Source organism: Neolamprologus brichardi, chromosome 17, assembly GCF_056152115.1.
Source record: "Neolamprologus brichardi isolate AB-2024 chromosome 17, ASM5615211v1, whole genome shotgun sequence".
NCBI classification, from domain to species: domain Eukaryota; kingdom Metazoa; phylum Chordata; class Actinopteri; order Cichliformes; family Cichlidae; genus Neolamprologus; species Neolamprologus brichardi.
The window spans coordinates 7,125,871-7,141,218 of record NC_142120.1 but is presented as its reverse complement, the minus strand read 5'-3'; the positions used below and the strand labels follow the sequence as shown (position 1 = coordinate 7,141,218).

At 41.2% G+C, this 15,348-nt stretch overlaps 1 protein-coding gene across 5 annotated transcripts in view; it reads left to right on the top strand.

Moving 5' to 3' along the window:
* Positions 1-15,348, top strand: part of cald1a (caldesmon 1a) — a 66,699-nt gene that overhangs the window by 42,459 nt on the left and 8,892 nt on the right. For 3 of the 5 annotated variants that reach the window (XR_004843636.2, XM_035907879.2, XM_087830329.1), the window contains exons 4-10: positions 1,876-2,311; positions 2,407-2,439; positions 4,343-4,446; positions 6,874-7,141; positions 9,107-9,244; positions 13,989-14,032; positions 14,247-14,319. Coding sequence is in view for 4 of the 5 variants with exons in the window: in XM_035907879.2 (XP_035763772.1) it covers positions 1,876-2,311; positions 2,407-2,439; positions 4,343-4,446; positions 6,874-7,141; positions 9,107-9,244; positions 13,989-14,032; positions 14,247-14,319 (1,096 nt within the window). In the remaining variant the exon portion in view is untranslated. Of the gene's footprint in view, positions 1-1,875; positions 2,312-2,406; positions 2,440-2,528; positions 2,658-4,342; positions 4,447-6,873; positions 7,142-9,106; positions 9,245-13,988; positions 14,033-14,246; positions 14,320-15,348 lie in introns of all 5 variants that reach the window. The other 2 variants (XM_087830330.1, XM_006780609.3) reach the window with 2 other exon arrangements.

The window sequence follows — 15,348 nt, the reverse complement described above, 5'->3', positions numbered from 1 at the left end:
CATACCGTTCACGGTAATACCGGTATAATGTTGGGCAACGATAGAAAAATGAAATATCGCGATAGAATATGGGTAAAACGCGCATTGCCTTTGTTTTCATACGCACATGGCGGAAAAAGCACTGCGGCGAAAGCAGATCGTTGAATGAAACGGATGAACCAGAATGGGTTTGTAAAAATGCTGCAACTTCAGTGGTGTGGAACTGGTTTAGCTTTCATCCGTCAGATACACAACAAAGCACTATTTTTGGTAGAGCATGCTAGCAGGCCGTCGTTATTACCGTGTTTTTTGGAAAATACGGCACACTTAAAATCAATCCTTTGATTTTTCTGAAAATTGACAGTGCCCTTTATAATCCAGTGGGCCTTATGTATGAATTCTGGTTGTGTTTTCTGACCTCGAAACGATTTTATGTTGTACACGGCACTCGAAAATCTGTCAAATGTTTTAGTACAACTTTGCTAAGCTACGAACCCGCACAGCTTGATGGATTGTCGGAGCATTACGGCTATCGTAGGCAGGAGCCTCGCAGACTGATACTACTGTGCTTCAACATAATATTACCGTATTGTGTGTGTATAACCTCTTTTTAAGTTTTGTGGATGTTACACATGGTTATGCTGAGGATGTGTCGGCCAATTTCCACTGGAAATGCCTTTTGGTTAAACTGTCAGCAAGGAATTTGCATTTGCACTGCTAATTTTTTATATAACTTTAATGCACATAAAACACCTGCTTGTTTAAGTGAAAATACATTGATGGGTTTTTTTTTGCACTAATAAAGTTGTGGAGTTGTAAAGTATTTTGACTAGTGTCAATTATATTGTCAGTTTTATCGTTATCGCAAATTTTCAACTGTATATCGTGATAGATATTTTTGGTCATATCGCCCTGCTCTACTTCCTGGATATTTTCTCTTCTTCGAACCATTCTCAGTAAACTCGAGCAATGGCTCTGTGGGAAAATCCCTGCAGATCAGCAGTTTCTGAAACACTCAGAAAAGCCCTCTGCCACCAGCAATCATGCCACGTTCAAAGACAAATCCCCCTTCTGATGCTCAGTTTGAACAGCAGCTGGTCTTGATCCTCTCTACATGCCTAAAAGCACAGAGACACAGTGATTGGCTGATTAGATATGTGCATGAAGGTGACCAGGTGTACCACATGAAGTAGCCAGTAAGTGTGTATTTTAGTCACGCTGAAGCAAAGCTTTATAAAAGATTATCTTGGTTTTTTGGAGGTCCTTTAGCGCAGACAAAACTAAACAAAATTTTTTTACACATTTGTGCTCTGATGCAACACTTAATTTGGTAATGTTTCACGTTGTGGGTTAAATTTAATGCCACAGCAACTATTGACTCGGCATCCAAAAACATGCTAACTACGATAGCATGTTAGCATGCTATCGTAGTTAGCATGTTAGCATGCTATCGTAGTTAGCATTCAGTCCAAAGTTTTAGCAGGTGTTAGCATGGCTGTAAACTGTAGGCTATGGCTTTATCTGAGCACATACAAAAGTTCCCACCTAAAATCCAAATTTCCATTCATTATAAGGCCTCACCTGAGTTTATTTGAAGAGCTGTGGTGAAGAGCAGTCAGTTAAGCCATGGGTCAACATTTTCTGCTGTTCTTGGCTATAAAGCTGTCAGTAACAATGCAACCTCTTTCTGGAAATTATGATTACACAGGGGTTGCGGCCTTCCACCAGGGGCACCTCAGAGGTAACAGAAGATAATGTCATGGATTATCTTTCCATGCCCACATTTTTATAACGGCTGACGTCTGCTGTGACCTCACCCCTTCCTCCTCTTTGACACGAATACACACAATGTGACATTTGTGCCGTCTCTCTCTTTCTCTCTCTCTCTCCTCGTAGTGTCACAGAGACGGTGTCTGTGAGCAGCTCTTATGGAGGCGGTGGAGATGACGAGGACCAAGCCCTACTGGACCGCATGGCCAAACGTGAGGAGAGACGGCAGAGGCGCATGAAGGAGGCGCTGGAGAGACAGAGACAGCTGGACCCCACTGTGACGGAGGGCAACGACAGCACCGCCACGGAGAAAAACAGCGCAGAAGAGGAGAGGCCCTCCTCCTGGCGTAGGGGACGTTACCGTGACAATGACGACGAGGCTGAGAAGATGGAAACCTATAGCTCGAGAAGAGAGGAGGAGAATAAGCGAGAGGAGCCGAGGGAGGAAGAGCAGGCTGCCCCTGAAGGGGGAGAGGAAGAAGCGGAGGGGGTAGATGAAGAGGAGGAGCAGCCAGTTGCAGTTGTGGAGGACAAACCGAGAAGGTCTTACTTGAGAGACCAGGTCAGTTATCAGGTCACCGTTCTTCTTTCATGTCAGACATTAAGTTAAGCTGGTGTAACCGACAGCCTTGGCACATTTGATCCTTGTTTCTATAGGCGTCAGCTGAAGAGCCTAAAATTCAAAACAAGGTATGGTTAGTGATTTGTTGTCTTTTTTGTTACCTTTGATTTGATCGCTGAGCTTACTTTCAAAGAACTGCTATAATCCTTTTTCATAGGACTTCGCCGAAGAAGACAGACATTCGGTAGTCAGTGAAAGTTCAAATCAGGCCAAGTCGTCAAATTCAGAGGCTGGGGAGGATACAGTAGCATCAGGGGAAGCTGAAGAGGTACCTGAGGATGATAATGTAGATAATTCACAGGGGAACAAGCCTATGTTACTAAGAAATGACAGTGAAGAGGACTTTGAGGTATCTGAATCAGAAGATAATGAGGTATCATACATGCGGTAAGAACTTCAGTAGAGGTGTGATGCACAGCACGTGAAATTTCCTCGGGTAACTTCAGTGTCTAACTAGACAGAAATGTTTACATGTTAAACCTCTCGATGAGCCCGTCTTGTTGACGTGTTGATTTACGACACTGAAATTACCCGGACACCTCGTGCCGTCTAGCATGGTTTGCAACATTTGCAAACTGGTGACGACAGGTCTGCGTTTGATGAGGTGCGGTTTACAGCCGTGTGGTCAGACTTTTCAAAAGGTTAATGCTATGCTCCACAGAGTGGTCACGTTTTTTTTCTGCATGTCTTCCACCTCAGCCATGAGTGCAACAACACATCACATTACACTGGCTCCACTTCAGCAACTCAGTGAGGCATCAGGTCATCTTTTGATATCTGTCAAAAGTTTAAGACCATAGAAGATTGCAATAAACCCTTTTGTACAGTGTGTGTGTTGTCCCTTAGTTGATCCAATGTCTGGAACAAGCTACTTTAGGCCGTATTCCATCACTACCAGCAGATTGCTTCACTCACCAGTAGTTTTAATGCAAGACACCAGCTTGTCTGCAAACAGTTACCATTTTTTGCAGTTAAAATTCAAATGTGCGACTGTCCTTCTTAAAATTAAAAATTATGCCTTCACACTGAAAAAAAAAACACATTTCAAAAGCACAGTGTTTAATATTTATTTATTTCTGTTTGTGGTTTAGGCTGCACTTGTCGCTGCTTCAGTACAAAAGTTGGCGAGTGTGTGCAACAAGTTGGTGTCTTCCATGCAAACTGCGGGTGACCGCTGCAGTCGCCTTTCAGTTTTTGCTGCATCATATAGTTCTTTACAACCACTTTCATCAAGCGACAGCAAGCCACCTCCCATAACCACTCGTTAACTGGTGGAAGAATATACATTTTCCCTAGTGTCTGGCAGTTGCCAACCAGTTGCCAACCAGTTGCCAACCAGCCTGTGTAACTGGGGCCAGTTCCTTCTGATTGAAAACAGAGGGTTTGAACTTGCCTATTAGGGGTTACCTGGACATATGGCTGTGTTTTAATGTGGATTCACCACTTCAACATAGACAGATAGATAGCTATGACAAAAAATAGGGAAAAGCATTTTAACTGATGATGTCAGCATTTTATATTGAAATGGTGTCAGTGCAAGAATAAGAACGTTTATAGCGCTTTCTCGGTAAAGATTCACAATTTGTATTACATTCATAATATATCCCATGGTCTTCAAAATTTGACTGGATATGTACTTATCACAGAAATAGTAATTATCACATATAAGACTTTAATTATGTTGCTGATTATGGACAGCAAGTGGACGTAGGAAATACCCAGCTGGAGACACTCCCAGTGTGATCACACGTTAGATAATCCTTTGTCAACAGTAATCCTGGAGTGGACATAGTGTGATGTGATGTTCTGTGTTATTTTATTTGGGCGTGCTCTCTTTCTCTTATGGGATATCATGTGATGTTACATGATTGAATCCAATCACACTTCACTCTACGCACCTTTCTGCCTACCTTTGTTGTTCAGTATCACTCTATCTTGCTTTCTGTGTGTGTGTGTGGGGTGGGGCTTTAGGTGAATGAGCCCAGAGCGGAGAGGGAGGATCAGAGGAAGCACAACGGAGGGCTGCATGAGGAGGCGCCTCCCAAACAGCACAGGAAACCTGAGAGGACCACCAGGTACACAACAGCAACAAAAGCACACACTGTCTCATTGTCACCCTGAGGCCAAACTGGGGATAGCCCAGTCCTGTGAATTATTCAAGCGCTTTAGCTGTCAGCAGTATCGCTCAGATTCGTGTGACAGTTTGACCCTCTCTAATTTGTGAAAAATCATAAAGACCAGAATGCAATTGTTGCAAAAATGTGAAGATTGCCAGTAGTTTGTGTCATCTAACTCGATAAATGTTCTGTTTTTTTACAGCAGACAAACAGAAATTAGGCTAATATTTTCACATTTTCAGTTCAATATTTTGTCACCTATCTGATAATGGTTATTTAAGTCCTACTAAAAAAGATAATGATGCCTTTATTCTGAAGCAACAGGTGACTAATTCGTTAATGAAACCTGTATGCCTGAATAAAACACACAGACTCAATGAATGTGACTAATAGCAGCTGCGCTTATCTAATCTTTCTTGCAAAAAAAGGCTAGATATAAAAAACCACTGAGCTACAGTGCTGTGCATATGTCCTGAGCCACCACTCATTTCTCTTTTCTTCATTTACTTGTATTATTTGAGCAGCAATTCTTCAGGCATTTATAAAGGTCTTTCAGACTTTTTCTTTGGACATTGGCTGTTTTTCACACTTTTCAGTCCCTGCACCCGAACATTTTCAGAGAAATGTTTTTGTTATGCTACTTAATGCTGACCTGTGACTCATTCAAGCAAAAAAAAGCATAAAAAAGACACATAACTCCAGAGATGAGTCAGTGTTCTGTCTACGGATAACAAATAAATTTATCTTAAGGTACTTTATTGCTAGCAAGCAACATTTGTTCCCAGATCTTTAGTTGAATCTGCAAAAAAAAAGACATGAAATAGCATTTTTAATGTAAACGGCTATTTTAAGTTTCAAAAACTTGGTATAGCTCAACGTAAAGTGTGTTCTTAAAAATTCTGAACAAACTCAGAAGCTGAGGACAAAAGAAGTGACAGGCCTAAGAACCTTTTACAGATAAATAGGATGTGAAACTCATGTCCTTAAGAAATAGGAAAAATCCTGGAAAGACATGGCATAGGACCTGAGAGATGCATCTGGACCTTTAGCTGATTCATCTACTGTTCACTGAAGGCTCAGCAGAAATGGTTTCAGTGGAAGGGTTGCTGTTAAGAAGCCATTCCTGACGATGGGGGACAGATCACACGGAGTAATGAATCCAATATTTATTTCAAAACGACTCAAGAGGGAACTACAACAGTGAGTCTACAGCCGTCTGTGAAGCACGGTGGAGGACTTGGCTCTCCATTTCAGCCATTGGTGTTGGGGATCTTTTCAAAATAGAGGGAATTGTAAACTCAGAAAGTACATCAGATCCAGCATGGAATACTAACCGGAAACATGTGATTGGCAACTGCTTCAGTTTTTAGTGTGACAATAATCAGCAAACACATTGTCAGTGTAGTAAAAGCCTGGATTTTAAAAACACAAACACAGTGGAACACCATCAGTCGTGGATTGGCATCCCCCGAGCCTTGACCACAACATTACTGAAGCAGTGTGGATCAAATCAGCAGAAAATGGAACAAAAGGCAGTAAACATCCAAAGAAGAGCTTTGGGTGTCCTTCAAACAGCCTGGAGAACTATTTCTGAAGACTACTTAAAGAAATGAGAAGAGAGTTCAGGCTGTGTTAAAGAATTAAGGTGGTCGTACCGAATATTGATTTTCAAGTTCATTAAAATTCCACAAACTCTGATTGTGCCTTATATATTGTATTTTCATGTGTGTTTGCACATTTCAGCAAATTGCTGGACTTATTTCTGCACAAGTTTGATTTTTATGAAGAAGCTTAAGACCTTTGCTGATATATCAGTGACTCTACTCTTGTCCACTTGTGGAAAAGTACTGCAGTAACTTAATATACCAGACCCAAATGTCAGCTGAAAAGATCAAACTACAAATAACCAAAGCTCATTGTGACCGAGTGCGAGGAGAGGACAACAGTCTGTTGATAAACAACATTATGTACTGCATTTTAAAGGAAATTTGTTTTATCAGACAGGAAGTTATGTGTGAGGCTGACATTTATCATTTATTGCACAGGCTGGTGTGAAAGTATAGACATGTAGCCCGAGGCTTCTGGAACATAATTGAAAAGCAAATCTCATTCAGACTTTCAAGAAAAACACGTTGTTTTTGTTCAGCTGGCAGAGTGTTTTTCTGTCACGGGTCACCTGCAGTGAGTTCTCAGGTTGAAACACTGGAACGAAACTTGATACCGCCTGTAACTTTATCTTTGCAAACGTGATTGCATTTGTTTGTTGTGTGAATTCCGTGAAGGCAACATCTTCTTCTGGTGTGCATTTGAATACCTGGATCAAAAGGCAACCAGCTTTCCGTTCCGACCCGTGTGCTGACCCGTGTTTTTACGTGTCCTTCCCAGCCGCGGCAGCGTGCGCTCCCCCGAGCCTTCTGCGGGTGATGACCCGGACGAGGACGCGCGCCTGGAGGCGGAGCGCAAGCTGGAGGAGCTGAAGCGTCGTCGCGATGACGCGGAGAGCGAGGAGTTTGAGAGGATGAGGCAGAAGCAGCAGGACGCCGAAGCTGAGCTGGAGGAGCTGAAAAGGAAGAGGGAGGAGAGGAGAAAGGTGCTGGAGGAGGAGGAGAGGCAGAGGAAGCAGGAAGAGGCAGAAAGGAAAGCCAAAGAGGAGGTGGATGTTTTGTTTCGTTTTACTTAACTTTTAAGCTGTTTTTACTCTGTTTTATTCTCTTAGAGATTATTTTAATCTCTATGTAAATGTTTTGTTTAAAAAAAATCATGTCCAAGTGGCCGATGGACGCAAGTCTGAGTGTCATCTTACAATCGGTGGGAGACTGGAATCAGCCAAATTATTGTGCATGTGCAATGAAGTTATGAACTGATTGCCTTCGAAATGGATGTTTCAAAGATGGGGACCAGTTCTCTGACCACCTGCAGTCAGTTGTTGTCTTCAAAGCAAATTTGGTACATCAATAAGAGCAATAAGTTGCTATCAGTCTCTTCTTGTGATAATTGGGAACTGTGATAAATGTAAAAAAAATTCAAATCAATCTCTGGGCTACCACCAACTGTTCTTAGACGCTAAGAGGTTGCTGTCCTGTTTTCTCTCTATTATGACTGAATTATCACACAATTCTGGTTTTCAGTCATCTTTTCCTTCTTTAATATTGTTCTTTTGTTTTGTTTTTTTTACTTTGGATTAAGCCACATTTCTATGCAAATGGCTTATCGGAGTCGCCGATATATCCATGAAGCTGTCCCTTTAAACTTGAAAAAGCATGAAAAAGCTACACATCCCTGTACTATATGGTTACGTAGTTACAGGAAAAATTGCAGTTATTCAGTTTTGTAGCCCAAGAAAAGAAGCTTGCTTTCTAATTTGGATCTTGTTGAGTCCAGATGAAACACCTGCTGAGATATTTGTGAGCTCCTGCACACACAGTGTTGTGTCTGTTCCCATTATTGTTATAATAAAAAAAAGGAGGGGCTGTAGTTGGGGATAGCAAGTCTCGAGAATGGCACATCTCTTACAAATGAGTCATTCTGCAACAATAACACACCGTGTGTGCTTAAACCTCTGACTGGGCCAACAGCAAAAAATCGAAACCAAAAAACCCAAAACAATCGAAAGAAGAGTGGACTTGAATGGTTTTTATTGCCTGACCACACAGCTGTTGCAACAATCAAATTTCAAATGCAGACATCAGTGAGAATGAAGTCAACAACCGTCACTGCAGTCTTTTACATTTTCTCATGCTCTGCACCATGTTGATTCATCCCTTTGCACCTGTATGAGCAGAAACCCATGCATCACTCTCTCTCACACTTGCACCGCTGTGACGTTATCTCGCCATACGTCTCCGTTATCATGACTCAACCTATTTGGGTCCCCGCTTGTAACTCACATATGTCATTCCTCCGTCTCCTCTTCTTACAACATCCTCGTCCTTGCGTATCTCAGACGCGATAACCTCTGCTTTCCTTCGTGTTCCCCCGCTGTACCAAAACGCGTCGCTCATTTTCGCTCGCAGCCAGCTCGCGCCGAGGCCCCTACATTCTCGCTATTACCCTGACTGGTCTTCTTTGTTGCTCTTGGCTCCGAACGTGGCGGCCCATCTCTAGCTATCTGCCCCTGTTCTTCTCCTCTTGTGTGATGTTAATGAGGCCTTTTGGTTTGTAATTAAAAGATGGCCCAGAGATACAGAGAGACTAATTAACCAAGACAAGGCTGCCGGAGAGGGCTGATATACTGCCAAGTACCAGCCCTCTTCTGAATACTGTACAAATGATTCATACTTTTTTTTTTAACTCTTGATAGTCTGCTGTATCAGGCTTTTCAAAATGCCTTTTTTCTCCCGAGGCAGCCGATGGCTGTAAATAAGAATTTACTCACAGTAATTGAATTCGAGACTGACCTGCTTCATTTGATAAAATAAGTAAATCAGTTAGAAAGTGTCTGGGTCGGCTGCATTTTTGATCGTCAACTGCCAGTGACATTTTCTTTATCATGTGATAGCCTGTGGCAGCATAAGTATGTTTCCATTTAGTTAGAGTCGATACAAGCAGCTAGCAAACACAAGCTACCATTACCTGGCAGGACAGAGTCACTCAGAAATGCCTGCCATCTCTTTCTCAGGAGGAGAAGAGGAAGATGAAAGAGGAGATTGAAAGGAGGAGAGCAGAGGCGGCTGAGAAGAGACAGAAGGTGGATGACACTATGGATGGAGAGGGCAAACCGTTTAAGTGTCTCAGCCCACGAGGATCCTCTCTGAAGGTCGGTCCAACCATTTTTGACTTCTCACCTCAGGTTTTCCATTTTGGTATTGCGCATATGGGTTAGGATAAAAATAGAAGCAGCAATAGAAATCAAAATACAAAGATCATTCGGTGGCCTGAACAGGCATATGTCACTGGCAGATTTTTTCAGCGGGGGCTAACAAGCCGATTAGGCAGAGATGAACTCTGTTTGTTGTATGAAAATGCAGTTCCTGACTGACTTTTATTCCAGTAAAGCCTGAACCATGAAATATATGCCAGATTTTTTTTAGCTGGATATTTAATTGAACCTTCAAATTAAAAAAAAACAACAACATAAATTTACAATTGAGTTTTGATTTCTGTAATTTTTCCAAAAACTGATATTTTATGTATTGCTCACAGTAGTCATGCTTACGTCTTGTTGGATACTGCAGGGGTGTTTTTTAAAAAATGGGTTAAATTCTATCTTTTAAAATCAGCATCTTAAAATGGGACTAAAACATTTGCACTTAATAACTGAATACATGATTTATTGTTGACCTGTAAGGATAAGCTGAAATGCAGTGAAGCTCTTAATAGTTTGATCAAGTATGATGATGTAAACTCTAATCATTCAAGGTAAATTAGTTTCAAACTGCATATTTTTCATCCTTAACTCAAATAAAACTTGCAAAAATGTTTGGAAAATTAAGTGTTGTAATGCTAAGCTAATCTTTACATCCCTGACAGGCCCCCACACTATGTATGAGCACACTATAATGACCACGCTAACACTTGTAGCTTTGGTTAAGCAGACAGTCAAACTATTAACTACATATTTGTGCTTGTGTTTTTGAATTGGACAAGTGAGTAAAAGCACGCAGTTCATCTAAAACTATCAGGCTAAATTGTTGCGACCATGAAAAATCAACTTGTGATCCTGCTGCCTTTAAAATGGCTGCTTTAAAGACAGGGACCAGGTCAACAACCACTCAGTCAGCTGTCGTCTTCTAAGAAACTTTACTGATCAAAAGCCAATAAGACATAGTCATTCTCCCATCAGTCTGCAATCAGTCTGCTATTAGTTTGTGATTCAGTGGGGTTAAGTTGCCAGTTACATGTGATTCACAACCAGTTAGCAACCAGTCGAGCAGAGTATTGCAAAGAGACATGTCACAGACGAGTTGTGCTCATCAGTAAAAACTGGCTCAAATTTATTTCAACATGCTGGCTGCTTCCCTCCATTTATAAAATAGATGGCAATTATTTGCAAACCTTCACCATTTTGTCTTAAAGTGATTGCAGTCAGGTTGAGTCAGAATTGAGTCAAAAATTAATTCACTGGGCAACCACTGATATTTTACTACATTGCAAGTGGCATCAAAGCTAACAATCAAACCAGCATTTGCGTCCAAAGCTATTTGACAATGTGGTGTAGTGAACAGGGGTTGAACACTTAAATAAGTTTAAGGCTTAAAACAACTTTATAGCATTTGCGTGCTGTACTAAACTGCATTTGCACTGGTTCCTTTGCAGTCGTCAGCAGAACTCCGTAAAAGCTTTCCTGCAAACCTGCAAACACCATCTATCCTTCAGTGCAGCAAAGCCTACTCTGAACATTCAAATATTTGGAGAGATTAACCGCCAGGTGACTGGCATCTGCACAAGTGTTATCTAACTGAGATAAAGGAGTGGATTTCATAAAACCAGAGAGAGAGATGCAATAATCAAACTGTAACTTGTTTTTTTTAAAAACTGTCTAAATCTAAGCCTTTCTCGAGAAATGCACGAAGAAAAGTTTTCCCCCCAACCCTCCCCATCGCCTTATCTAAAGATAAATGTTTGTCACTGCAAAGGAACGTTTAATCAACTCAAATGTGAATAAATGTTTTCAGTTTTGCCAAAAGCCAACTCCCACACACACAAAATCTAGGGGGATTTTTTAGCCAGTGGAGAAAATCTAATTAGTGACAGTTAGCTGTAATATCCATCTGGCCCATCCCAGTGAGACTCTAGGTTTGGCTCTAATGGTGTGTGAGCTCTGATTGTACTAGACCCAGGCACTTCTTTTAATTGTGGTCACTTTGTAAACAGTAATTCTCATGCCCCCTTCACTCCCTTCACAGACAAAGCCTTACTTTGTCGTCATGTTCACTGTACGTACAAGTGTTTCTTCGTGAATGTGTTTGTTTGAGTGCATATCTATCTGTTGTGTTCTTCACGTACACGGAACATATGGACAGTTATGGTGCTGTGTTTTGCTTTGAGTTAATTTGTGTGTTTTCGCAACAGATGAAATAATCCAAAAACGAGGGGTCTGGAAACTCCATAATTAAATTAAAATCGTATAGCTAATATGAATGTTGCCTTAACAAACATTTGCAGACACATAGCGTCTTTAGCATTTATTTAATGCCACGTATTTCGATGTTTAGTGATTATAATATCCGATATGAATTTCGTTTCAGTTATTCAGCTATTGCAAGACATCTGAATAGTACTGACTAGCTAGCTAATTTTTGCTAGCAGGAAACACGCTTAAAACAAAAGGTACTCACTGTCTCGTAAGTACCTGAAAAGCTAGTTCCTTAATGCGGTTAGTACAAAAGAATATCAATAAAGACAAAACGGCATCTTCCTGTCGCTCAAAACTGAAAATGGCTTGTTTGTGTGTAGTTTTTATTAAGATGAGTTTGATAGCAAGCAGATCTGTCATGAATGTGAAAATGTTTTTGGATTGTAAGCAGGTTATAATATAGGCGTCATTTTAACAAGCAGCGATTCAGCGATTTTTGGTACTTAAATGGGGGCTAAATTTAAATATAGAAGGCTCATATGCTTGGGAGGTAGCTGATGCATTTCACAAAAAACTAAGTAACTCATTGTTAATTTAAGAAAATGGACAACCCAAAAGCCCAGTAGGTCGGGTATATACCATATAAGCACTAAATCCCTGGACTGTCTCCACTATCCCTGACTATAAAGGAACATAAAACCACAGAAGTTTAAGTTTGAACCTTTTTTTAGTATAGAAGCACAAAATACGGGCGTAATAATCCCATAACTGTGAAGAAGATAGAGCATGAAAAGCAACTCTAATCTATTTCATGCTGAAATACCTTTTGCTACATAAAGACAACAGACAACAACACATCTGTTTTTCTCTATATTGGCTCACATGAATTGGAGCATATTCTTGCTTGATTTATGTGCAGAGTGAATTTCATGCCCCTTTGGTTTTTGTTGAACCTGTCCAAAGGCTACTTCCTATATCAAAATGCACACTTTACTCCCCTCATTTCTTTTTACTATTAGGTGCTTTTTGTTTGACAGCTGCCATTTGGTGCCTCCTGTTACACTAAAACGTTAAAAAAAAAGACTGTCTTACTATCAGGAATCAGCTCCCAGTGGAACTCTCAGTCCCGAGAGCTCGCCTTCATGTTATCAGCAGTAAACCAGCATAACCCCGCTCTGTATTGTAGATAAAGCTCAGTGTTCTGTGGCAGAAAAGGACAGAGGGACGAGATGAAGGACAGGCAGCAGGGATATGCAGGAAAGCGATTAGGGTTAACAGGATTACTGTAACTGCATTTGGATGGCTACGGCTCTTTAAAATGCGTCTGAGAATGGGGAATTTCCTGTCAGGGAGTATTTTTGGGAACTCCCACATTCGGTAGCAGTCGAGTGCAATGGCCTTCTTCATAAAGAGAGGGGAAGAGGGCCTTTTTTTCTGCTGTTTCGTCTTTTGTTCCTATTATAGGGTTTTGTGTTTTTGTGTGTGTATGTGTGCATCTAAGGAACGCGTGTGCTGCCCTCTCTTTTAGCCTTTTGTGCCGTTGATCATAAACAATCCTCAGAGATTCCCACAGACTAAAGGCAGAGAGAGCAAAGCGTTTGCTGTGGGGTGGGGGTCAGTTTCTGACTGTGTGTTTGCTGTGGGGTGGGGGTCAGTTTCTGACTGTGTGTGCGTGTGTGTGCATGTCTTTCAGAGCATTTTGCACATAGAGGGAACAGTATCTTGGTGCTGCTCAAGTGAAGCCAAATTATATTACGTATGAAGAAAAATAATAATGAGATATTTACTATTTGAAAACACAGCCTGCAAAGAGATTGTGGGAAATAAAGTTAAGTGCATGAAGGGGACCTATTTCTTGTCTGCGGTATATACTCTTACGATGATGGATGTTCATAAACATGGTCAAAGTTTAAAATATTGAGCAGAAGTAACCCCTGTATGGCAGAAGCTCAGGGCTCAGACTGCTTTATTCTTGGATCTGTAAGCTGTCAATGAGAACAGATATCTATAATATGATCGTCTCAGGCGCACAGCTCTGGCTGCAAGCATAGCAGCTCCACCCACCTTCTGTTCAAATTATCAGTTTGCCGGGGAAGGCAAAGGGAAGTCAGCTTGAAGTGGAGGGAAAGCGAGCTGAGATGGCCTTAGGTGTCACAGCAAGCCTCAGTTTAAAACAAATGAGGATTATTATGAACTACGTCTTTGGTGGAGTCAAAAAAAATAAAATCTGAAGCTGCACACAAGGTTAACAGATCCCCTTTATGTTATTAATCATCAAAGCTTAGTGACTGTTTAGGACTAGGCGTGTCTACATGTTGAAGTCAGAAATGAGTTCATATTAACGGTAATAAAGGGATTGGTGCACTTGATTCAGCAGCAGGGATGCTGTAATAAATATCTGAAGTGTGGTAGAGATGTACTGCATGCAGCAGAGCAATTCTGATGCAATATTTATAACTCACAGATTTCTAACCTTTCTTTACAGATTGAGGAGAGAGCCGAGTTTCTAAACAAGTCAGCACAGAAAAGGTAAGCGTCATCTTTTTTAGTCATGTTGACCTCTACTAACAACGCTTTTTAAGCAATCCTGTTTTTGCTGAATATGAACAATACAATCGAGAGCTAGACCCGAGGGTCTGTAGTGTAGGACGTAAAGCCCAAACTGTATGTAATGTGTATATCATTTTCAGGGCATTTAGATTTTTCATGCACTGTATGTTAATTTCTTGCTTTTGCCCCGCAGCACAATGAAGGCTCATTATCCTGTGGTGTCCAAGATAGACAACAGGCTGGAGCAGTACACCTCAGCTGCTCAGGTTAGCTCTGCATCAGCTTCGAAAACACTGATGGATGGATGGATGGATGGAGTTGTTTGTCATTTTCAACAAGTTTCACGCACGTCTCCTGTGCAATTCCAGCCCATTCTTCTTTGGCGAATCTCTCAAGCTCCACCAGATTTGATGGTCTTCTGGCACAGATTTTTTGAATGGGATTCAAGTCCGGGCCTTAAGCTGGCCAGTCAGTAATGTTCACTTTAGTCTTCTGGAGGAGTGATGTGTGTTTTGTGTTGTTGTTTCTTCAGTCCTTCCACCTTGATAAGATTCCCAGTTCCAGACACACTGAAGCATCCCCAAAGCATAATACTCCCACCACCGTGTTTTTAATGTGGGGATTGTGGGTTGTGCACGTCTCTCGTCTTTCTCCAAACATAACCAGAATCTCTATAACCAAAGAGCTCCAGTTTCATCTCAGGTGACGGACCTCTGGTATACCTAATCATTCTCGAGGTTGTCCTTAGGATACTTCAGTCTGGTTTGAAGGTCTACAGGCTCACAGTCCATTCCCTGTGCGAGGTTCTAGTGATTGTCTTCTTTGACATCACAATTCCCGACTAGGTTAAGTCATTCTCTTGTGTCTCTAGTGTCTTGGCAGTTGTCCTGGGGTCTTTAGACACATTTCTCACTAGTTTTTGAAGTCTTTCACTGCCTACCTCTGCCAGCCTTGCTCTGTGTGGCTCTGTTTGAATTTATTGATGATACTTCTCACTCCAGTCCTCAACACTTGGAAACACTGTGATAACTTTTTATATCCAGCATTTGCTTTGTGAGCATCAGCAATTGTTTTTCTCAAGTCGAAACGGATTTCTTTTGTTTTTGGCACGATGCTTTCTCAAGTGACAGCTCAAACCCTCACAAAGTTTTTATACTGTGTGTAAATTGGAAGATAGCCCTCAGTTTTAACTTGACTAAATCTTACAAACTCTGAGCATCACAAAGTTAAAACACATCATTGCACAGCAATGGTTTGTGCTATGGCTCAATAATTTATCTGTACATAAATAGATA